This window comes from Bufo gargarizans, chromosome 4, assembly GCF_014858855.1.
Source record: "Bufo gargarizans isolate SCDJY-AF-19 chromosome 4, ASM1485885v1, whole genome shotgun sequence".
Classification (NCBI taxonomy): domain Eukaryota; kingdom Metazoa; phylum Chordata; class Amphibia; order Anura; family Bufonidae; genus Bufo; species Bufo gargarizans.
The window spans coordinates 384,068,029-384,094,488 of NC_058083.1; the positions used below are offsets into that span (position 1 = coordinate 384,068,029).

The 26,460-nt window shown below is 44.5% G+C and overlaps 1 protein-coding gene across 1 annotated transcript in view; it reads left to right on the top strand.

The window, feature by feature from the left end:
• LOC122936265 (ZP domain-containing protein-like) overlaps positions 1-24,462 on the top strand; it is a 36,516-nt gene extending 12,054 nt beyond the window's left edge. The window contains exons 4-9 of the mRNA XM_044292382.1: positions 262-422; positions 8,032-8,167; positions 9,228-9,322; positions 11,426-11,594; positions 11,828-11,942; positions 24,048-24,462. Of these exons, the coding sequence (XP_044148317.1) occupies positions 376-422; positions 8,032-8,167; positions 9,228-9,322; positions 11,426-11,594; positions 11,828-11,942; positions 24,048-24,199 (714 nt within the window). The 5' untranslated portion in view covers positions 262-375 and the 3' untranslated portion in view covers positions 24,200-24,462. The remainder of the gene's footprint in view (positions 1-261; positions 423-8,031; positions 8,168-9,227; positions 9,323-11,425; positions 11,595-11,827; positions 11,943-24,047) is intronic.
• Positions 24,463-26,460: the final 1,998 nt, after the last annotated feature.

Here is a 26,460-nt window from a genome sequence, read left to right on the forward strand (position 1 = left end):
CTCAACTCTTAAAAAGACAATCACCAATAGGATGACCTAGATGCAGGTTATCCTCACCCGGGCACCTAAACTGTTCCTTTGTCATTCCTATCTCCAGTTCTGCTCCTTAGGGCCCCCTGCTCTTCACCAGCGTACTGAAGCGTTTGGCTGTGACAATCTCTACTCTTTCTAATCTCTAGTAGTCATATTACATTCCCAGATCTCAGGACACTGAAAATGCAGTGAGAACCAGCACTGAGAGTCTATACTGTTGTGTTCCAGGTCGCAGATGACTCCCACATTGTATTCATCAACACCATACACAGCAATACCTCTGATGTGGTTACAAGGTCTTACATCAATATTACTTTTGCCTGTCGCTACCCTATTAATTACATGGTGCAGCAGCCAAATGGGGAGAGCAGGATCAGTGTTGATATTAGGTAAGTGATCGTTTTTTGTCAATCTTATAGCATTTCGAATACTTTTACATCTGTGGCTACCCTCTCCGGAAAGGCATGCCGGCATGCAGTTTTTTTTGTCTGGCTGATTCCTGGCATATTTGGCAGGTTGCAGCTGGATCTCTGCCAGACCCCATTATAGTCAATGGGGTCTGGCAGGCAGGGGGCAGTATATGACAGTGCTGGATCCAGAGAACTCCGGCAGGCTGTCTGAGACCTCTGACGCTGATGTGAAGCTAGCCTATGGTCATTCATTAGTGTTAAAAGGGGTTGAGTGAATGAGGCTGAGCTTCAATACCTGCAACCTGTGGACAGATGTGGTCCATGGTTTGGAAGAAAGCAGCCATGTGTTTCTAAGGCCGGAAAACTGCTTTAATGGCGTAAACAGATTACAGTATCGTACAACTAAGTAGTCCATAACTTTAGATTCTAGTTCTGTGGTGGAGATTAGTCATAGATATTTTCACTTTGCTGTCATCAATGCTGCCACTTAGGCCCCTTTCACACGGGGCGAGAATTCCGCGCGGGTAGAATGCATGAGGTGAACGCATTGCACCCGCACTGAATACTCACTTCAACGGGGCTGTTCAGATGAGCGGTGATTTTCACGCATCGCTTGTGCGTTGCGTGAAAATCGCAGTATGTTCTATTGTCTGCGTTTTTCACGCAACACAGGCCCCATAGAAATGAATAGGGATGCGTGAAAATCGCAAGCATCCGCAAGCAAGTGCGGATGCAATGCGATTTTCATGCATGGTTGCTAAGGAGACGAGGGATGAGTCACCCAGGACCCCATTTACTTAATTTTTTTCCATTATAACAAGGTTATAATGGAAAATAATAGCATTCTTTAATTTAAATATCTTCATTCAGCAGGACCTGTGCTGACGTCACCGCGCTCACCACGTGGACGTCACCGAAGGTCCTTTTTCAGCCAGGTCCTGCAAGAAGAAGAAGAAAGAAGACGAGCCTGGCTGCGCGATCAAGCGGATGAGGTGAGTTACATTATTTTTTTTTTCTTTACCCCACAATGGACCTTTTACTTAGCATTCTGAATTAAAGAATACTATTATAACCATGTTATAATGGAAAGCAATAAAATGAATAAAACACCAATCCCAAAACCGAACTTCAGTGAAGAAGTCCGGGTCTGGGTACCACAGTCAGTTTTTTATCACGCGCATGCAGAACGCATTGCACCCGCGCAATAAAAATTGAACATCAGAATGCAATCGCAGTCAAAACTGACTGCAATTGCGTTCCTACTCGCACGATTTTCCCTGATTGCAGACGCAATGCATCCGGACCTAATCCAGACACGCTCGTCTGCAAGGGGCCTTAGGGCCTGTGTATCTAAGGCCCATTTGTGTGATGGATGAGGTCCGGATGCATTCAGTGAAACTCGCACCATTTTGCAAGCAAGTTCAGCCAGTTTTGTCTGCGATTGCGTTCAGTTTTTTCCACGCGGGTGCAACGCATTTTGATGCCTTTTTCACGCTCGTGATAAAAAACTGAAGGTCTACAAACAACATCTCCTAGCAACCATCAGTAAAAAACGTATTGCATCCGCACTTGCTTCCGGATGCAATGCATTTTTCACTGACACCCAAATCACTTCTATGGGGCCAGGTCTGCGTGAAAAACGCAGAATATAGAACATACTGCGTTTTTCACACAACGCAGAACTGATGCATGAAAAAAAAGCTCATCTACACAGATACATTGAAATGAATTAGTCAGGATTCAGTGCGGGTGCTATGCGTTCAGGTCACGCATTGCAACCGCGCGGAAAACTCGCTCGTGTGAAAGCGGCCTAATGCTACATGCACATGAACGTATTTTGTTTCCGTGTCCGTTCCGTTTTTTTTTGCGGATTGGATGAGGACCCACTCATTTCAATGGGTCTGCCAAAAATTGGAGAACCACTCTGGTGGACCTGGTGCGCCTATGTATTGCCTTAGGCCTCATGCACACAACGTAATTTTCTGCGGATCCATTGACTTTCAATGGGACCGTTGAAAACTCAGAAAATGCATTGTTGGTCATCCGCGTCCGTGATCCGTGTTTCCTGTCCGTCATAAAAATATGACCTGTCCTATTTTTTTGATGGACAACGGTTCGTGGACCCATTCAAGTCAATGGGTCCGTGAAAAAACACGGAGGCACACAAGATTGTCCTCCGCATCCGTGATCTGTGTCCGTTTTTTTCCTATCATTTTCGAGGCAAATTTGACATAGATTTTTTTTCGCTTTTCTGGTCTGGTGATCCTCCAAAAATCAAGGAAGACAGACGGAAGAAAATACGGACACGGATCACGGAGCAACGGAACTCCGTTTTTGCGGACCGTGAAAAAATACTGTTGTGTCCATGAGGCCTTAGGCTGGGTTCACACGGGCGTGTCCGGATTAGGTCCGGATGCGTCCCGGTGTATTGCGGCAAACCCGCGCGATTAGGTACGCAATTGCAGTCAGTTTTGACTGCAATTGCGTTCCGATGTTCAGTGTTTTGATAAAAAAACGACTGTGGTACCCAGACCCGAACTTCTTCACAGAAGTTCAGGTTTGGGTTCGGTGTTGTGTAGATGTTATTATTTTCCTTTATAACATGGTTATAAGGGAAAATAATAGCATTCTGAATACAGAATGCTTAGTAGGTAATCAATTGAGGGTTAAAAAAAAAAAAAAAAAATTAACTCACCTTCTCCTCTTGATCGCGTAGTTCCCGGTCTCTTCTTTACTTCTTTAATGATGAATTACCGGCTAGGACCTGTGGTGACGTCAGATCACATGCTCCAATCACATGGTCCATCACCACGGTCCTTTAGCCGACAGCTCATCATTAAAGAAGTAAAGAAGAGACCGGGAACTACGCGATCAAGAGGAGAAGGTGAGTTAATTTTTTTTTTTTTTTTTTAACCCTCAATTGATTACCTACTAAGCATTCTGTATTCAGAATGCTATTATTTTCCCTTATAACCATGTTATAAGGGAAAATAATACAGTGAATAGACTGTCACCTAGCAACCATGTGTGAAAATCGCACCGCATCTGCACTTGCTTGCGGATGCTTGCGATTTTCACTCAGCCCCATTCACTTCTATGGGGCCTGTCCTGCGTTAAAAATGCAGAATATAGAGCATGCTGCAATTTTCAAGCATTGCAGAAGTGCATGTTATAAGGGAAAATAATACAATCTACACAACCTTGAACCCAAACCTGAACTTCTGTGAAGAAGTTCGGGTCTAGGTACCACATCCAGTTTTTTATCACGCGCATGCATCAAAACTGACTGCAATTGCGTACCTACTCGCGCGGGTGTGCCGCAATGCACCGGGACGCATCTGGACCTAATCCGGACGCGCTCGTGTGAAAGAGGCCTAAGGAGTGCAAATGGCCAGTGCCCGTGTATTACACCTGCCAATTTTGACAAGCATTTGTAGTAACGCTCATTAGCGATCATCTGGCAGCCTAAGGCTACTTTCACACTAGCGTTTGATCGGATCCGTTCTGAACGGATCCGATCATATTAATCATATTAATCATATTAATGCAGACGGAGGCTCCGTTCAGTACGGATCCGTCTGCATTAATAACTTAGAAAAAAATCTAAGTGTGAAAGCAGCCTGAGCGGATCCGTTCAGACTTTCAATGTAAAGTCAATGGGGGACGGATCCGCTTGAAGATTTAGCCATATGGTGACATCTTCAAGCGGATCCGTTCCCATTGACTTACATTGTAAGTCTGAACGGATCCGCTCGCCTCCGCACGGCCAGGCGGACAGCTGAACGCTGCAAGCAGCGTTCAGCTGTCCGCCTGTCCGTGCGGAGGCGAGCGGAGCGGAGGCTGAACGCCGCCAGACTGATGCAGTCTGAGCGGATCCGCTCCATTCAGACTGCATCAGGGCTGGACGGAGGCGTTCGGGTCCGCTCGTGAGCTCCTTCAAACGGAGCTCACGAGCGGACCGACGAGCGCAAGTGTGAAAGGAGCCTAATACTGCCAATGAATGAGCAAACATACCTGCCACAGTGTATACAGGTCCTTCTCAAAAAATTAGCATATTGTGATAAAGTTCATTATTTTCTGTAATGTACTGATAAACATTAGACTTTCATATATTTTAGATTCATTACACACAACTGAAGTAGTTCAAGCCTTTTATTGTTTTAATATTGATGATTTTGGCATACAGCTCATGAAAACTCAAATTTCCTATCTCAAAAAATTAGCATATCATGAAAAGGTTCTCTAAACGAGCTATTAACCTAATCATCTGAATCAACTAATTAACTCTAAACACCTGCAAACGATTCCTGAGGCTTTTAAAAACTCCCAGCCTGGTTCATTACTCAAAACCGCAATCATGGGTAAGACTGCCGACCTGACTGCTGTCCAGAAGGCCATCATTGTCACCCTCAAGCAAGAGGGTAAGACACAGAAAGAAATTTCTGAACGAATAGGCTGTTCCCAGAGTGCTGTATCAAGGCACCTCAGTGGGAAGTCTGTGGGAAGGAAAAAGTGTGGCAGAAAACGCTGCACAACGAGAAGAGGTGACCGGACCCTGAGGAAGATGGTGGAGAAAGACCGATTCCAGACCTTGGGGGACCTGCGAAAGCAGTGGACTGAGTCTGGAGTAGAAACATCCAGAGCCACCGTGTACAGGCGTGTGCAGGAAATGGGCTACAGGTGCCGCATTCCCCAGGTCAAGCCACTTTTGAACCAGAAACAGCGGCAGAAGCGCCTGACCTGGGCTACAGAGAAGCAGCACTGGACTGTTGCTCAGTGGTCCAAAGTACTTTTTTCGGATGAAAGCAAATTTTGCATGTCATTCGGAAATCAAGGTGCCAGAGTCTGGAGGAAGACTGGGGAGAGGGAAATGCCAAAATGCCTGAAGTCCAGTGTCAAGTACCCACAGTCAGTGATGGTCTGGGGTGCCATGTCAGCTGCTGGTGTTGGTCCACTGTGTTTTATCAAGGGCAGGGTCAATGCAGCTAGCTATCAGGAGATTTTGGAGCACTTCATGCTTCCATCTGCTGAAAAGCTTTATGGAGATGAAGATTTCATTTTTCAGCACGACCTGGCACCTGCTCACAGTGCCAAAACCACTGGTAAATGGTTTACTGACCATGGCATTACTGTGCTCAATTGGCCTGCCCACTCTCCTGACCTGAACCCCATAGAGAATCTGTGGGATATTGGGAAGAGAAAGTTGAGAGACGCAAGACCCAACACTCTGGATGAGCTTAAGGCCGCTATCGAAGCATCCTGGGCCTCCATAACACCTCAGCAGTGCCACAGGCTGATTGCCTCCATGCCACGCCGCATTGAAGCAGTCATTTCTGCAAAAGGATTCCCGACCAAGTATTGAGTGCATAACTGAACATAATTATTTGAAGGTTGACTTTTTTTGTATTAAAAACACTTTTCTTTTATTGGTCGGATGAAATATGCTAATTTTTTTAGATAGGAATTTTGGGTTTTCATGAGCTGTATGCCAAAATCATCAATATTAAAACAATAAAAGGCTTGAACTACTTCAGTTGTGTGTAATGAATCTAAAATATATGAAAGTCTAATGTTTATCAGTACATTACAGAAAATAATGAACTTTATCACAATATGCTAATTTTTTTTAGAAGGACCTGTAGGTGCTGTGTGTCAGCAAAAGGGAGGTGGAACCAAAGTTCAGGTAACAGCTGGGGAAGGTTTTTGGAATAATATAAGGTCCTACATTGTAGTAGACAGTCTGTTGTGTGTCCTGGGCTAGGACATAGCAGGAGCAGGGGTGTCTACAGACCAGTGGGGAAGGCTAGCCACAAAGGGTGCTCAGATCAATTCAGAAACAACTATGCAGAGTGTGAGAGGTGGGCAGAAGGCTGCAAGCTGAAGTTACATTACAGAGCCAGACCACAACCTGTCTACCAGTTCCATAACAGAGGAGGGGATTGCAAGTCATCAAATGGTCACTAACTTTTCACACAACTTTGCATAAATCAATAGTAGATGGACAGTGTCTAAACACCAGGCGCCATAAGGACCTTCTGACATCACAGGGTCATGTGAAAGTGGAAACCTCAATCCCAAAGGGACCTTGCGCCTCCCTGTTGACACCATCAATAGAGTTAGTTATTATTATTTTTATATGATATTACCAACCTTTATTACCACAGTGCATGCATACCTCCCAATGTTTTTGGACATTCAAAGAGGGTCACTTATGTTTCATTGTGTGAAAGATCCATTTGTCCTGCATATCTATACACTTCAAAGGTTTTCTCTTCTGAAATAGCGCAAAAATGATCCGAATATAGAAATTGCTAAAATTCTAATAGCATCAAATAATGAAATAATATACAAGAAGGGCTCTAATATGGACATAGGAACCAGCCAAACACTTTCTGGATCTGAATCTACACCTCAGATCAAAAAGAGGGACATTTATGGAACAAAGAAGGACAGAGGGACAGTCCCTCCAAAAGAGGGACAATTGGGAAGTGTGGTGCATGAGATGTAGATATTTCCCTGCTGGTACATCCCATAGACTTTAGCATGTTATGTGATCTTGTGACATCACAATGTCTTTATGGCGCATAGAGTTTAACACAACCACAGTAAAAATGACCACAAGAAACTTTGCAATGTGTCTTGTTTTCTAGTGTCTAGTTTTATGTCATCAGCTGGTAATCCTTCCCCCCATTGCTAATTGCTTTTCTATTTGAAATATCATTTGAATCTGTCCAGGACTGAAGCAGCTCACTGAAGGGTCATATGAAATATGTCAATACAAGTCTATAGCATGACTCCCAACCATCCCAGATACAGTGGGACAGTCTTGGATTTCAGTGGCTGTCCCATGGTCCCAGAACGGCTGAGTTATGTACTGCTCTCAGCTGTCTCTGCATCCTTAGGATGCAGAGACAGCTGATTGTAATGGTGAAGCAGGGATCCACCCATTCCGGGCTTCACCATTCAACTGCCGATGCTCCACACTGCTGGTCTGTGTAGGAAGAGTGGTACAGGCCGGGAGTCAGCCTGTGATCCTCCTCTGCCCACACAGCCCAGCAGCGTGATGTGTGTCCTGCCTGATGCTGGGGAGCACAGGTCATCGGAGGAACATAATTGCCTCAACATAATTTCGGCATATCCACCACCTGTCTAAATGAAAGCCAGCTCTCTTGCTGACGTAGATTTACACTATTTTCTACGCTTAAAACAGGTGTAGAAGATGACAAAATGAGATGGGCCTGCCGACCGCACCCTTCACCGCCCACGCCACACCTCTACCTATTTTAGACCTGGCGGGAGTGGGGAAGTGTCGCAGATTGCGGCGTAATTAACCCTTGTGCCGCAATCTGTGCCAGATATACGCAAAAAATTGGCGTGTATCTGATAATAAATGACCTCCTGACTGTGTGAATAAGGCATTAGACTGTAGGGACACCCCCCTGGGATAAGGGGAATGGTATCACCCAGCTGTCACTACTTTTGATCATTTTCCCCATTGTACTAGATCACCTGTGTTTCACCCTTGGAGAATGAATCTCCCAATACTGTATATTGTCTATTACTAACAAGTTTACATCTAATTTTTCAGAACCATAACTTTAAGCACAGAAGATGGAAACTTTTCTGTCTCCATGATGTTATACAAGGATGAAGAATTTCAGAACATGTGGACCACAGTCCCATCATTGAAACTTGATGACAACATATTTGTCAGAGTTTATATGGTAAGTTTTTTATAGTAATGTTATTGAATCTGGTTAGGGGCAATTCTCTGTGCACCAAAATTATACCTTTCTGGCAGAGAGACGAGGAAACTTTCAAGATTCAGGGCAAAAAAAATAAAAAATTTAGGACACATATTGATTTGTCCCGAACCAATGAGAGAGCAAGCAAGAGAGAGAGCCCAGTATACTAATCTGTGTTTCTCGACAATATACAAGCGATTTTCTGGGGGTAGTATTCTTTCTCATTATGGAGACCACCTAGTATGCAGAGTACGTGTGCGCAGTATTGTAGGCCAGCTGATGTCCCTCTGGGTTTCTGGGAAAGATATTAAAATGTATTTTTGTTATGGTGAATTTACACTGCACAATTGTTAGGCTGATTATCGTGACAAATGTTACTACAAACGTTCATTCCCAATAGCGCTGCCGATCACCCGATAAACAAGCTAAATGCCCATTCATTGAGTGAAATGCACAATAAATCATCGTGGTCTTTCTGGGCAGCAAATCGTGCTGTGTAGACAGGGATCTGCTGCCCAGAAAGACTGAAACTGTATGAGGAGGAGCAATAGCAGTATCCATTGCGTGTCCTCATACAGTGGAGGTGATCGCTCTATGCAAATACCACTCTTCACCTCCACTGACGAGCAGGTAATTATTAGGAAGCGACATCCCTTCCTGATAATTGCCTGCTCAGTCGGGCAGTGTATTACTGTTCAATGACTATGGGGTGGTGTTAGAGCAATTATTAATGTGATACCCTTTCCTCTGCTATATTTTGCATGGCACGAGGAGCTATCCTGCCGGCAAATTATCATGTTTGCAGCCACCTAAAAGATTAAATGAGTGTATGCTCATTTGTTAGCTCACTGGTAGACTGTGATCATGAATGAACGTTCTTGGAATGATCCTTCTGAGGCTCATTGGGTCATGTACGCAGCACAACTGGTCAGTAAAAGATTATAAGTCTCTGCTGCCCCCTACTGGAAGAGAAGCATTTCTCACTAATAAACATTACAGCTGGATATGGAATATGACTGTTTTAGCTATTATTTTACAGATTCCTGGACATTTAATAATAAGATTGGAGAAATGTTGGGCCACTCCGACAAATGACCCTTCTCATCCTGTGCAGTACACATTTATCCAGGACAGGTGAGCTCGGACGAAAAAAAGCAAAGATTATTATTACAATTATTACTGTCACTCCAAGAACATACATAAAGTCTTCTCTTATTGCAAGTCCAAAATAAGTGTAATATAAGAACCTCAAGGTTTTAGTCTTATTTTTTTGTAGACAGAAGTAAAGCTGAAGTAAAGGTTTGCTGTTACTTAGCCCAGTGACTAATAAATATATTATAATGTGAAGTGTCCCAGCAGTTGGGCCCCCAGCCATCAGGTACTTATTTCCTGTCCTGTGGATATGACATAAATATTGTTAGGGAGTTAGCTCCTTTCATTGATAAAACCCAGGCCGCCTGTAGCCACCACTATTATTTATGTAGTGAACTCAAAAATAAAAGGAGTATACAACAAGCTCCCCCTAGTGGTGGCTTCAGGAATCCAGAATTTGATCATTTAAAGAGGTCTTCCAAGATTCTGATATTGATGACCTATCTACAGGATAGATCATCAATATCAGATCGGCAGGGTTCTGACCTGGGACCCCCACCCATCAGCCGTTTGAAGAGGCAGCAGCCTCCTTGTAGCTTGCCAAGCACAGAGCCGTCCATTGGATAGCCGCCATGCTTGTTATTGCAACTCAGTCCCATTCAATTGAACTGGACTGTGCAGCGCCTAGGCCACGTGACCAATGAACATGAATTGGACTGTGAGCACCATGGCTTCCTCAAACAGCTGGTCGACAGTTGTTCCAGGTATTGGACTCCCGCCGATCTGATATTGATGAACTATCCCGAGGACAGGTCGTCAATATCAGAATCTTGGAAAACACCCTTAAATCTATTCACTAATACAGGCAGTTCACTGTATACATTATTTATAACTTTTAGACTCATTTAGAAACATAAAGTAAAATAAACCAAAATGATGTGAACATTCAGTTGAAAGGCTAATGTTTTACACAGGGACCTCATAACAACATACACATAGTATGGGCCCCATTCCCACTGAGAGAGGTGACTACAGATACATACTGTGTCGACAGTAACAGATTTATCAACTGGGTGAAGGAATATTTTAGAATACTAGTGGTTGTTATGACTTCATAACTATGGTGCTCAGTTGTAACACCACATTTTGTCATGTAATTACACCAGAAAACAAGCATAAATACACTGATAAATCTCCCATACAGCTTTATATTCCCTGCTTCCCTTTACACAATATATGATAAAACTGGCTGCCTTCAGCCACCACTAGGGGGAGCTCAGTGCATGCGATATTATACAACTACCATTGAACTCAATAGAATTTGTAAAATATCTATGCACTGAACTGGTGCACTGATGGTTGCTGCTTGAAAATGCTAGGTCTCTGTGTTGGGAAGAGAAGTTCTGCACTGCGTACTCTCTCCATGGCCCTATAGAAGTGATGTGACCTTGGCATACACCACTTAATATGCAAAGGTTACAGTAGGACTGACTGCAAACGTTTCTTCTGCCTATAACATGGCTGTTTAATCTTCTAAAACCTAAATTGTTTTATTTAAAGGGGTTGTTCCAGTACCTGGATCTGAATACTTTTGTAATTAGACATAGTGTATAGCTACTGAGTTATTCACTAAAATCTTTCTGTATAGCTCCACCTTCTGTTTGTTCTTTTCTTTATTTCTCTGTCCACATTGCTGAGGTGGTCACACATCCTCAGTTCAATCCTTTAACTGCCACTAGCTATATCAACTGTTAGAAGCTGTGCCTGTTACAGGCAGAGAGCTGCAGCAGAAAGGACACTCCCTGAGCTGTGATAGGAAGAGAGCTGCAGCAGAAAGGATGTACTTCCGGAGAAAGGACACACCCCCTTGAGCTGCTAGCTTGAAATAAATCTATCACAGCAATTGCAGTAATGAATGATGAGATCTCTGGATCCATGTGAGGTACAGCGCTGGTTCTAGCTTTGTTAGAAAGAGGTTGTCCTGTACTGATTTTCATTTGTTTTACATTACTCATAGGATAACCCCTTTAAGACAACCATTGCATTGGCTGATATAACTAGCTGGTTAGTTGTAGGGGTTTGTAGAGATATGAAATATATACTTCATTGGTAACGTAAACCTATATCTTTATGTATTTGTGACAGCTGTTCTCATGTGTTTCTGGATGAGACCTTATCAATAATCATGAATGGAATGAGCGCAGAGGCCATGTTCAGGATTCAGATGTTCAAGTTTGTGGGTCTGGCCTATAACAACGTCTTCCTGCATTGCAGTGTGCAGATATGCCACAACACCGAATCCATCTGCAAGCCGGTAAGCATCAGTAACACATTACCTCCGAGTTAGGCTATATTCACGCGGCCAAAGTGTTTTGCGGATTTTGCAAATTGTGTGCTGTCCGCATCTTTTGTGGGCCTATTGAAATGAATGGGTCCCCACCCGTTCCCCAAGGATGCGGACTCATTCATATGGTCGTGTGAATGTAGCCTTATGGAACATCTCTGGTGGGAATGGATGTGAATAGATTTGTTTTACCCCTCTATTAGAACTGTACTAACCACAGAAGAGCCGCCCGCGAGAGGAGAGACCTGCCAGCTTCTCATACTGTGACCTATGGGCCAATTAGACTGAAGGTATCAGACAACCTGGCCGCCGATTCAGGTATCTCATGTGATTTTTTTGGTACTCATATTGAAGCAATAAAGGAGGACCTGTCCCCCCTTCTAACAATCATAATTCTAATATCTTTTCTCATCACTCTGCATTGTGCCATTACTCTTTAATTCCTCCTAGAAATGTGTGCATACTTTAACAGCTGGGTGTTATTATTCTCCTTGTCAAAAAGGTGTGTCCCTGCAGTTATCACTGATTGAACAGCGTCAGATTCTGTAGCAACACAGTTGGTGACACCCAGCTATAAATGTATTCAGAAATTCATAGTAGGAATAACAGAGGAACAACACAATGTACAGATCTAAAAAGAAGAGCTAAAAGATCCATTCAAAAAGGTTTTTTTCTGTCTAGCGCAAATATAGCGTAACCATTGTAGCAAAAAACACGCAAATTTCTTCATCATTTTTAGTCTCTGCTTACTATCAATGAATGGAAATGTGCTTATTTGGAGGTTGATAATCTACACATTAGAGCTTTTCATTAAGGCTAGGTCTACACGACGACATTTGTCGCGCAACATTTTGTTGCACTAATGTCGCGCGACAATTTTTATAATGGCAGTCTATGGTGTCGCACTGCGACATGCTGCGACTGCAACGCGACAGTCGCAGAAAATCCATTCAAGATGGATTTTTCTGCGACTGTCGCGTCGCAGTCGCAACATGTCGCATGTTGCAGTGCGACACCATAGACTGCCATTATAAAAATTGTCGCGCGACATTAGTCGTCGTGTAGACCTAGCCTAAAGGGGTTCTCTCACTTCAGCAAGTGGCATTTATCATGTAGACAAGGTTAATACAAGGCACTTACTAATGTATTGTGATTGTCCATATTGATTCCTTTGCTGGCTGGATTCATTTTTCCATCATATTATACACTGCTCATATCAAGGGGTTACGACCACCCTGCTGGATTGCAAAGTGGTTGTAACCATGGAAACGAGCAGTGTATAAAGTGAGGGGAAAAAATAATCCAGCCAGCAAAGGAGACAATATGGACAATCACAATACATTAGTAAGTGCCTTGTATTAACTTCCTCTACATGATACATGCTATTTGCTGAAGTGAGACAACCGTATTAGGGCTCATGCACACCACCTTTTTTTTTGTCTGCATCTGATCCGCATTTTTTGTGGGTAGGATGCGGACCCATTCACTTCAATAGGGCCGCAAAAGATGCGGACAGCGCATCCGTATGTCCGTTCCGCAGACCCGCAAAAGAATAGAACATGTCCTAGTCTTGTCCATTTTGCGGATAAGGATAGAAAAGTTCTATAGAGGGCAGGACGTTTCGTTACATAAAATGTGGAAAACACACAGCTGGTATCCGTGTTTTATGGATCCATAATTTGCAGACCACAAAAACAGCAATGGCCGTGTGCATGAGTCCTTAACAGGTTTTTTTTTTTCACAGACAATGGGGGCATATGCCCCTATTGTCTGATAGATGCGGGTCCCAGAGATGGGAAAGAAACGGAGAATGGAGCTGGGAAAGATGGTAGAGGGTGCACTGCACATGCGCAGCCGCTCTCCATTTATTTCCGAGCGCTGGTGGGCGCACAAGCGCAGTGCATTCCCATTAACTTGTATGGGGAGAGCGAATGGCGGTGGCCGGACTCCTCGAAACCCAGAGTCCTCCAGTCACCACTCTCCCTGTTCCTTTCTCGGCTCTCACCTCTGGGACCCGCATCCTAGCGATATGCCCCCATTGTCTGTGATGGGAAAACCCCTTTAAGGCTACCTGCAAATGGGAGCGTGTTGTCAAACAGAATTTCCACACAGATTTTCTACGCCCCAAAATGTGCATGTGTTACTGGATTACATCATCTCATGTTGTACATATCGGACATTACTTTACATCAGAGTAAAGGGGTTAATCTTAGCCAACATTAAAGAGGACCAGTCACCTCCCCTGACAATTCTGCCCCTACTATAAATGTCCAATGATTTCATCATTAAAGGGATTTCCAGTTTTAGAAAAACCTAGCTGCATTCTTATACAAACAGCGCCACACCTGTCCAAAGGTTGTGTCTGGTATTGCAGCTCAGGTCCATTAACCACCTCCGGACCGCCTAACGCAGATGTGCGGTCCGGAGGTGGCGGCCCTGCGCAGAGTCACGCATATACGCGTCATCTCGCGAGGGCCGGGATTTCCTGTGAACGCGCGCACACAGGCGCGCGCGCTCACAGGAACGGAAGGTAAGCGAGTGGATCTCCAGCCTGCCAGCGGCGATCGCTCGCTGGCAGGCTGGAGATCCGAATTTTTTAACCCCTAACAGGTATATTAGACGCTGTTTTCATAACAGCGTCTAATATACCTCCTACCTGGTCCTCTGGTGGTCCCTTTTGTTAGGATCGACCACCAGAGGACTCAGGTAGGTCAGTACAGTCGCACCAAACACCACACTACACTACACCCCCCCCCCCGTCACTTATTAACCCCTTATAAACCCCTGATCACCCATGATCACCCCATATAAACTCCCTGATCACCCCCCTGTCATTGATCACCGCCCTGTCATTGATCACCCCCCTGTCAGGCTCCGTTCAGACGTCCGTATGATTTTTACGGATCCACGGATACATGGATCGGATCCGCAAAACGCATACGGACGTCTAAATGGAGCCTTACAGGGGGGTGATCAATGACAGGCGGGTGATCACCCATATACACTCCCTGATCACCCCCTGTCATTGATCACCCCCCTGTCATTGATCACCCCCCTGTAAGGCTCCATTCAGACGTCCGCATGATTTTTACGGATCCATGGATACATGGATCGGATCCGCAAAACACATGCGGACGTCTGAATGGAGCCTTACAGGGGGTGATCAATGACAGGCGGGTGATCACCCATATACACTCCCTGATCACCCCCCTGTCATTGATCACCCCCCTGTAAGGCTCCATTCAGACATCCGCATGTGTTTTGTGGATCCGATCCATGTATCCATGGTAGCAAACCATTGGTAGCGTAACCATTGTAGCAAAAAACACGCAAATTTCTTTATCATTTTTAGTCTCTGCTTACTATCAATGAATGGAAATGTGCTTATTTGGAGGTTGATAATCTACACATTAGAGCTTTTCATTAAGGCTAGGTCTACACGATGACATTTGTCGCGCAACATTTTGTTGCACTAATGTCGCGCGACAATTTTTATAATGGCAGTCTATGGTGTCGCACTGCGACATGCTGCGACTGCAACGCGACAGTCGCAGAAAATCCATTCAAGATGGATTTTTCTGCGACTGTCGCGTCGCAGTCGCAACATGTCGCATGTTGCAGTGCGACACCATAGACTGCCATTATAAAAATTGTCGCGCGACATTAGTCGTCGTGTAGACCTAGCCTAAAGGGGTTCTCTCACTTCAGCAAGTGGCATTTATCATGTAGACAAGGTTAATACAAGGCACTTACTAATGTATTGTGATTGTCCATATTGATTCCTTTGCTGGCTGGATTCATTTTTCCATCATATTATACACTGCTCATATCAAGGGGTTACGACCACCCTGCTGGATTGCAAAGTGGTTGTAACCATGGAAACGAGCAGTGTATAAAGTGAGGGGAAAAAATAATCCAGCCAGCAAAGGAGACAATATGGACAATCACAATACATTAGTAAGTGCCTTGTATTAACTTCCTCTACATGATACATGCTATTTGCTGAAGTGAGACAACCGTATTAGGGCTCATGCACACCACCTTTTTTTTTGTCTGCATCTGATCCGCATTTTTTGTGGGTAGGATGCGGACCCATTCACTTCAATAGGGCCGCAAAAGATGCGGACAGCGCATCCGTATGTCCGTTCCGCAGACCCGCAAAAGAATAGAACATGTCCTAGTCTTGTCCATTTTGCGGATAAGGATAGAAAAGTTCTATAGAGAGCAGGACGTTTCGTTACATAAAATGTGGAAAACACACAGCTGGTATCCGTGTTTTATGGATCCATAATTTGCAGACCACAAAAACAGCAATGGCCGTGTGCATGAGTCCTTAACAGGTTTTTTTTTTTCACAGACAATGGGGGCATATGCCCCTATTGTCTGATAGATGCGGGTCCCAGAGATGGGAAAGAAACGGAGAATGGAGCTGGGAAAGATGGTAGAGGGTGCACTGCACATGCGCAGCCGCTCTCCATTTATTTCCGAGCGCTGGTGGGCGCACAAGCGCAGTGCATTCCCATTAACTTGTATGGGGAGAGCGAATGGCGGTGGCCGGACTCCTCGAAACCCAGAGTCCTCCAGTCACCACTCTCCCTGTTCCTTTCTTGGCTCTCACCTCTGGGACCCGCATCCTAGCGATATGCCCCCATTGTCTGTGATGGGAAAACCCCTTTAAGGCTACCTGCAAATGGGAGCGTGTTGTCAAACAGAATTTCCACACAGATTTTCTACGCCCCAAAATGTGCATGTGTTACTGGATTACATCATCTCATGTTGTACATATCGGACATTACTTTACATCAGAGTAAAGGGGTTAATCTTAGCCAACATTAAAGAGGACCAGTCACCTCCCCTGACAATTCTGCCCCTACTATAAATGTCCAATGATTTCATCATTAAAGGGATTTCCAGTTTTAGAAAAACCTAGCTGCATTCTTATACAAACAGCGCCACACCTGTCCAAAGGTTGTGTCTGGTATTGCAGCTCAGGTCCATTAACCACCTCCGGACCGCCTAACGCAGATGTGCGGTCCGGAGGTGGCGGCCCTGCGCAGAGTCACGCATATACGCGTCATCTCGCGAGGGCCGGGATTTCCTGTGAACGCGCGCACACAGGCGCGCGCGCTCACAGGAACGGAAGGTAAGCGAGTGGATCTCCAGCCTGCCAGCGGCGATCGCTCGCTGGCAGGCTGGAGATCCGAATTTTTTAACCCCTAACAGGTATATTAGACGCTGTTTTCATAACAGCGTCTAATATACCTCCTACCTGGTCCTCTGGTGGTCCCTTTTGTTAGGATCGACCACCAGAGGACTCAGGTAGGTCAGTACAGTCGCACCAAACACCACACTACACTACACACCCCCCCCCCGTCACTTATTAACCCCTTATAAACCCCTGATCACCCATGATCACCCCATATAAACTCCCTGATCACCCCCCTGTCATTGATCACCGCCCTGTCATTGATCACCCCCCTGTCAGGCTCCGTTCAGACGTCCGTATGATTTTTACGGATCCACGGATACATGGATCGGATCCGCAAAACGCATACGGACGTCTAAATGGAGCCTTACAGGGGGGTGATCAATGACAGGCGGGTGATCACCCATATACACTCCCTGATCACCCCCTGTCATTGATCACCCCCCTGTCATTGATCACCCCCCTGTAAGGCTCCATTCAGACGTCCGCATGATTTTTACGGATCCATGGATACATGGATCGGATCCGCAAAACACATGCGGACGTCTGAATGGAGCCTTACAGGGGGTGATCAATGACAGGCGGGTGATCACCCATATACACTCCCTGATCACCCCCCTGTCATTGATCACCCCCCTGTAAGGCTCCATTCAGACGTCCGCATGTGTTTTGTGGATCCGATCCATGTATCCATGGATCCGTAAAAAATCATGCGGATGTCTGAATGGAGCCTTACAGGGGGGTGATCAGTGACAGGGGGGTGATCACCCTGATCACCCTGATCACCCCCTGTTATTGATAACCCCCCTGTAAGGCTCCATTCAGACGTCCGCATGTGTTTTGTGGATCCGATCCATGTATCCATGGATCCGTAAAAAATCATGCGGATGTCTGAATGGAGCCTTACAGGGGGGGTGATCAGTGACAGGGGGGTGATCACCCTGATCACCCCCTGTCATTGATAACCCCCCTGTAAGGCTCCTTTCAGACGTCCGCATGTGTTTTGTGGATCCGATCCATGGATCCATGGATCCGTAAAAAATCATGCGGATGTCTGAATGGAGCCTTACAGGGGGGGTGAACTCTATGCCGGAAGACTATAACACAGGTGTGAAAGAGCCCTAAGTCTCATATTCTACTAACTTGTGTCAAAAAATAAAATCTCACATGAACTCACCATACCCCTCACGGAATCCAAATGCGTAAACATTTTTAGACATTTATATTCCAGACTTCTTCTCACGCTTTAGGGCCCCTAAAAAGCCAGGGCAGTATAAATACCCCACATGTGACCCCATTTCGGAAAGAAGACACCCCAACGTATTCGCTGAGGGGCATATTGAGTCCATGAAAGATTGAAATTTTTGTCCTAAGTTAGCGGAAAGAGAGACTTTGTGAGAAAAAAACCAAAAAAATCAATTTCCGCTAACTTATGCAAAAAATAAAAAATTTCTAGGAACTCGCCAGGCCCCTCATTGAATACCTTGGGGTGTCTTCTTTCCAAAGTGGGGTCACATGTGGGGTATTTATACTGCCCTGGCTTTTTAGGGGCCCGAAAGTGTGAGAAGAAGTCTGGGATCCAAATGTCTAAAAATGCCCTCCTAACAGGAATTTGGGCCCCTTTGCGCATCTAGGCTGCAAAAAAGTGTCACACATCTGGTATCGCCGTACTCAGGAGAAGTTGGGGAATGTGTTTTGGGGTGTCATTTTACATATACCCATGCTGGGTGAGAAAAATATCTTGGTCAAATGCCAACTTTGTATAAAAAAATGGGAAAAGTTGTCTTTTGCCAAGATATTTCTCTCATCCAGCATGGGTATATGTAAAATGACACCCCAAAACACATTCCCCAACTTCTCCTGAGTACGGCGATACCAGATGTGTCACACTTTTTTGCTGCCAAGGTGGGCAAAGGGGCACATATTCCAAAGTGCACCTTTCAGATTTCACAGGCCATTTTTTACAGATTTTGATTGCAAGGTACTTCTCACACATTTGGGCCCCTAAATTGCCAGGGCAGTATAACTACGCCACAAGTGACCCCATTTTGGAAAGAAGACACCCCAAGGTATTCCGTGAGGGGCACGGCGAGTTCCTAGAATTTTTTGTCACAAGTTAGCGGAAAATGATGATTTTTCTTTTTTTTTTCTTTTTTCCTTACAAAGTCTCATATTCCACTAACTTGCGACAAAAAATAAAAGATTCTAGGAACTTGCCATGCCCCTCACGGAATACCTTGGGGTGTCTTCTTTCCAAAATGGGGTCACTTGTGGGGTAGTTATACTGCCCTGGCAATTTAGGGGCCCAAATGTGTGAGAAGAACTTTGCAATCAAAATGTGTAAAAAATGACCGGTGAAATCCAAAAGGTGCACTTTGGAATATGTGCCCCTTTGCCCACCTTGGCAGCAAAAAAGTGTCACACATCTGGTATCGCCGTACTCAGGAGAAGTTGGGGAATGTGTTTTGGGGTGTCATTTTACATATACCCATGCTGGGTGAGAAAAATATCTTGGTCAAATGCCAACTTTGTATAAAAAAATGGGAAAAGTTGCTTTTGCCAAGATATTTCTCTCACCCAGCATGGGTATATGTAAAATGACACCCCAAAACACATTCCCCAACTTCTCCTGAGTACGGCGATACCAGATGTGTCACACTTTTTTGCTGCCAAGGTGGGCAAAGGGGCACATATTCCAAAGTGCACCTTTCAGATTTTGCAGGCCATTTTTTACACATTTTGATTGCAAAGTACTTCTCACACATTTGGGCCCCTAAATTGCCAGGGCAGTATAACTACCCCACAAGTGACCCCATTTTGGAAAGAAGACACCCCAAGGTATTCCGTGAGGGGCATGGCGAGTTCCTAGAATTTTTTATTTTTTGTCGCAAGTTAGTGGAATATGAGACTTTGTAAGGAAAAAAGAGAAAGAAAAAAAATCATAATTTTCCGCTAACTTGTGACAAAAAATAAAAAATTCTAGGAACTCGCCATGCCCCTCACGGAATACCTTGGGGTGTCTTCTTTCCAAAATAGGGTCACTTGTGGCGTAGTTATACTGCCCTGGCAATTTAGGGGCCCAAATGTGTGAGAAGAACTTTGCAATCAAAATGTGTAAAAAATGACCGGTGAAATCCAAAAGGTGCACTTTGGAATATGTGCCCCTTTGCCCACCTTGGCAGCAAAAAAGTGTGACACATCTGGTATCGCCGTACTCAGGAGAAGTTGGGGAATGTGTTTTGGGGTGTCATTTTACATATACCCATGCTGGATGAGAGAAATATCTTGGCAAAAGACAACTTTTCCCATTTTTTTATACAAAGTTGGCATTTGACCAAGATATTTTTCTCACCCAGCATGGGTATATGTAAAATGACACCCCAAAACACATTCCCCAACTTCTCCTGAGTACGGCGATACCAGATGTGTGACACTTTTTTGCTGCCAAGGTGGGCAAAGGGGCACATATTCCAAAGTGCACCTTTTGGATTTCACCGGTCATTTTTTACACATTTTGATTGCAAAGTTCTTCTCACACATTTGGGCCCCTAAATTGCCAGGGCAGTATAACTACGCCACAAGTGACCCCATTTTGGAAAGAAGACACCCCAAGGTATTCCGTGAGGGGCATGGCGAGTTCCTAGAATTTTTTATTTTTTGTCGCAAGTTAGTGGAATATGAGACTTTGTAAGAAAAAAATAAATAAATAAAATCATCATCATTTTCCGCTAACTTGTGACAAAAAATAAAAAGTTCTATGAACTCACTATGCCCATCAGCGAATACCTTAGGGTGTCTACTTTCCGAAATGGGGTCATTTGTGGGGGTTTTCTACTGTTTGGGCATTGTAGAACCTCAGGAATCATGACAGGTGCTCAGAAAGTCAGAGCTGTTTCAAAAAGCGGAAATTCACATTTTTGTACCATAGTTTGTAAATGCTATAACTTTTACCCAAACCATTTTTTTTTGCCCAAACATTTTTTTTTTATCAAAGACATGTAGAACAATAAATTTGGCGAAAAATTTATATATGGATGTCGTTTTTTTTGCAAAATTTTACAGCTGAAAGTGAAAAATTTCATTTTTTTGCAAAAAAATCGTTACATTTTGATTAATAACAAAAAAAGTAAAAATGTCAGCAGCAATAAAATACCACCAAATGAAAGCTCCATTAGTGAGAAGAAAAGGAGGTAAAATTCATTTGGGTGGTAAGTTGCATGACCGAGCGATAAACGGTGAAAGGAGTGTAGTGCCGAAGTGTAAAAAGTGCTCTGGTCATGAAGGGGGTTTCACCTAGCGGGGCTGAAGTGGTTAAAGTGAATTGGGCTGTGCTGCAATGCCGCACACAACCTGTGAACAGGAGTGGTGCTGTCTTTGAATTATAAATCCCCCAAAAAAACTCAATTATATCATTTTCAAAATGTCTAATAATTTCACATATTGACCACCTTCTGATTTCTGGTTTGGGTGGGGGAGCTCCTTTAAGTGTTCTTCCCCTTTACGAATGATTGTCATCTATGAGTAATAAGTCGGTGACCTCAGTCTGAGAAGAATGTGTGCGCTGCTGGACTGAAAGATTACTGAGGGTGTAATCGTTCCAACACTTTAACACCATCAATAATAAGAATAGTCACATCTCCTGCAAACAATATCCACTGAAATACCTGACCTGCACTGGTCTCAGACACCCACGTAGACTGGAATTAACTGGCCAGGGGGTTTCTATATATGGGTCAGACGCTCGCTGCGCTCAATTATATATAGGGTCTGATTTCACTTCCCAAAAGGGCACTTGGGCTGATAAGCGAGATCTTTCCTTGATGCACCTACTCATGGATGCAGATGTGCCGCCATATTGTGCAGACATACAGTATGCGTCTCTTGAGACATTCACTAGGACATGTTATCAGCATATCACACCCTTGGCTGCATATACACAAGTATGTATTTTGTCCCCAAACCGCGGATCCGCAAAATACAGAAACTGGCTGTGTACATCCCGCACTTTCCTCGATGCGTATTCTAGACATGTCCACGAAACAGACACGACTAGAACATGTTCTGTCACTGAACGGCCTCACGGACATGGGCAGTACATGGATGACATCTGTGTGCTGTCCGCATCTTTTGTGCCCCCATAAAAATAAATAGCTCCGCGTGGGATCCTCAAAAAATGTGTATCGGACGCAGACCAAAAATACGGTCATGTGCATGAGGCCCTACAGGGGTGGCCCAGGATATTAACCCCTTGAACCCGGGGAACTTTTCCTTTTTGCGTGTTTGTTTTTTACTCCTTGTCTTCTCGCAGCCATAACTTTTTTTGTGTTTCTGTTCACATAGAGGTAGGAGGGCTTGTTTTTTACAGGGCTAGGCCTCATGCACACAACCTTTTTTCGGGTCCGCATCCATTGCTCCGTTTCGAGGCCCCGCAAAAAAAATATAGCATGTCCTATTCTTGTCCGTTTTGCGGACAAGAATAGGCATGTCTACAATGGGCCGCCCGTTCCGCAAATTGTGGAAGGCACAAAGGCGGCTTCCGTTTTTTGCGGATCCGCGGTTTCCCAAAAAATGGAACGGTCGTGTGCAAGAGGCCCAAGTTGTACTTTCTAATGGCAACATTTAGGCCTCGTTCACACTTCAGTGTTTGGTCAGTGATTTCCATCAGTGATTTGTGAGCCAAAACCAGAAGTGGAGCCTCCACAGACATGAGGTAGAAGGGAAAGATCTGCTCCTGTTCTGTGTTTAGAGTTGCACCTGGTTTGGGCTCACAAATCACTGATGGAAATCACTGACCAAACACTGAAGTGTGAACGAGGCCTTATAGTTGCATACAGTGTAGCGGGGAGCTGGGAAAAAAACACAATTCCACCACAGTTTTACAGGTTTTGTTTTTCTGGCGTTCCCTATGTGGTAAAACTGACCTGTTTCCTTGATTCTCCAGGTCAGTACAATTACAACGATTCCACATTTATATAGTTTTTCTTGTGTTTTCACAGCGTCAATGTTTTAACGTCAATGTTTTAATAGCATCCACATTTTCGGATGCAGTGATGTTTATTATTTTATATTTTTTTATTTTAATTCCTGGGAAAGATGGGTGATTTTCTTTACTTTTTTTTTTTACTTTTTTTTTAGGACTGTCCCCTGCTCCCCTCGGGGGCTGGAATATGTGATCTTGAGATCGCTTTTGTCTTACATTGCACTGTATTAGCACTGCATTGTAGGCAACATTTGCTGTTATCCTATGAAGCTCTGCCACCTGCAGGCCTCCAAAGGAACTTCAGCTCTGAAACGCTGGGTTTCTTCAGACTCAGCACATCAGAGCGAAGGAACGACATTCCCTGATCGCTGCATGGGGGAGCCATTCCAGGATCCGACTCTTGGCACCCCTCTGCCACTGGAATAGGCACCAGACAGAGTAGACGGAGCTGGTTACTGCCATTGACCTGAATAGGAGCAGCTCTGTCTACTACACAGCTCTGTAGTTATGGCGCCTATTTTCGACGTTGGAGCTACTGCAGAACAGTCGATTGGTGGAGTGTCAATAGTCGGAGCCCGCTGATCTGATATTGCTGACCTATCGACAGGATAGGCCATTAGTATAAAAATCCCAGAGAACCCCTTTAAAGGGGTTGTGTCACTTCAGCAAGTAGCATTTATCATGTAGATAAAGTTACTACAAGGCACTTACTAATGTATTGTGATTGTCCATATTGCTTCCTTTGCTGGCTGGATTCATTTTTCCATCACATTATACACTGCTCGTTTCTAGGGGTTACGACCACCCTGCGATCCATCACTGGTGGTCGTGCTTGCATACTATAGGAGAAAACACTGGCCTCTCTGATGGCCTGGACAGTGGCAGCGCACATCGGCTAGTGCTTTTTCCTATAGTGTGCAAGCACGACCACTGCTGCTTGGTTTAAGGGCGGTCATAACCATGGAAACGAGCAGTGAATAATGTGATCGAAAAATTAATCCAGCCAGCAAAGGAAGCAATATGGACAATTACAGTACATTAGTAAGTGCCTTGTATTAACTTTCTCTACATGATGAATGCTATTTGCTGAAGTGACACAACCCCTTTAAGTCTCCCCTTCCAGATTTGCGAGGGTCTCATTCACGTGTATGGAACTGTGCTTTTTCTGTCACACCATATTATGTGCTCAGATCAGTAACAATGATACCAGTAAGAAATTTTTGTTTCCTCCTTCCAGTCGAGACAATGATCCTTGTCTGCACTCTGACAGTGGTTCTAGTCATTATCGGTGTATTCGGCAAGCTCATACTGAATTCTCGGAGATCGTATCCTGCCATGCAAGCCCAATTAACACTTGCCAATATCCACCACTCAGAGGTGGCATCATGATCGAAATCTATGTATGTATATGTATATACACTCTTTGACAAAAAATAACACACCAAGATGGAGTTGTTGGAATCAAATGTAACTTTCCATGTGTGAATGTAATGATGATATATGTAAGTGATTACAATATTAGAGCGACAAGATAAGGCCTCATGCACACAAACGTATTTTGTTTCCGTGTCCGGTCACTTTTATTTTTGCGGAGAGGATGCAGACCCATTCATTTCAAAGGCTCCGCAAAAAATGTGCTATCTGCAACCGAATGTCCGTTCCGTAGCCCCGCAAAAAAAATATAACATGTCCTATTCTTGTCCGTTTTAGGCATTGTTACAATGGATACGCAAAAAAAAATGGATGGCATATGGATGCGGTCGTGTGCATGTAGTCTGAGGCCCCTTTAACACGCGGAGTATTCCGCGCGGGTGCAATGCGTGAGTTGAACGCATTGCACCCGCACTGAATCCTGACCCATTCATTTCTATGGGGCTGTGCACATGAGCGGTGATTTTCATGCATCACTTGTGCGTTGCGTGAAAACCGCAGCAAGCTCTATATTCTGCGTTTTTCACGCAACACAGGCCCCATAGAAGTGAATGGGGCCGTGTGAAAATCACAAGCATCCGCAAGCAAGTGCGGATGCGGTGCGATTTTCACGCATGGTTGCTAGGTGACGATCGGGCTGGGGACCCGATATGTATTATTTTCCCTTATAACATGGTTATAAGGGAAAATAATAGCATTCTGAATACAGAATGCAAAGTACAATAGTGATAGAGGGGTTAAAAAAAAAAAAAAATTAACTCACCGAGTCCACTTGATCGCGTAATTGCGGATCTCTGTCTTCTTCTGTAATGTTGAGCTGCTGGCTAAGGACCTGTGGTGTCATCACATCACATGATCCAATCACATGGCCCCTTACCATGGTGATGAACCATGTGATTGGACCATGTAATGAGCACAGTGACGTCATCAAAGGTCCTATTCCTGTGCACAGCAAAGAAGAAGACAGAAGAGATAACGGCTGCGCGATCAAGTGGATTAAGGTGAGTTAAAAAAAAAAAAATTAACCCCTCCAGCCCTATTTTACTAAGCATTCTGTATTAAGAATGCTATTATTTTCCTTTATAACCATGTTATAAGGGAAAATAATACAATCTACAGAACACCTAACCCAAACTCGAACTTCTGTGAGGAAGTTCGGGTTTGGGTACCAAACATGCAGATTTTTCTCACGCGCTTGCAAAACGCATTACAATGTTTTGCACTCGCGCGGAAAAATCACGCATCTTATCTGGGCAAAAAACATGACGCCCGTGTGAAAGAGGCCTAAGGCTTATTTCGCACTACTGATAGCAGTTTCTAAGGCTGTTGCAGCAGAGAACAGCTGAGCTCTCTGAATTCTGCATTGCCGGATGTAACCAGAATGCGGTAGTGGATGGATCTCCTCCAGACTTCATTATAGTCAATGGGGCCGGCAGGCATTTTAATAACATCCAACAATGCAAGATCCAGAGAGCTCCAGTAATGACTGTAGGTAGGAACAGACAAGAACAGTGAGCCCTAAGGCTAGTACCCAGCCTGCTTTCCCTACCTACTTGCAGTACAAGTTATAGATAGCTAGACTGCAACTGGTTGATGGTCCCTATGCTATATAAGTGCAGAGACAGGCTAACAAACAAAGACAGACAAACACAATACAGAGTAATATGTAAACCAATCGGGCTATGCAGTACCAAACTAGATACAAAGAGTGGTTAGAAGACAAGCCGAGATCAGAACCAGGCAGACAAGCCAGGGTCAGACGCACAAACAATCCAAATAAGCACAGGAGCAAGAACCAGGAACACTGCTAGTGAGTCAAAGACTATTACTGGCACTGGTGTATGGCCAGAAAGGGATTTAAATGGAGCGCCAAGTCCCTGGATCAGAACCTGATAGGTTCATGACTCAGTGCTCCATTAGTCAGAAACACTAGCACACAGTAATAGAGCAGCTGAGCAATCAGCCCACTGCTAATCTCTCCCAGAACACGCCCGCTGCAGGGAGAAACAGAGCATTGCATCCTGTTACTAAGGATGCGGATGCGTCACCAAGGGGGCGTGGCTCAGCAGCGTGTCTCTACCCATGTGGCCGTGCCAAGGCTGAGATTTGCACCGCTAAAGCCCGGACAGGTAAGTTTGCTTCAGCTCCAGCAGGCTGTTTTCTTATTAACGGCAGTGTGAAACTAGCCTAAGTTTATTAGAGGAAGCTGTACAACTGAA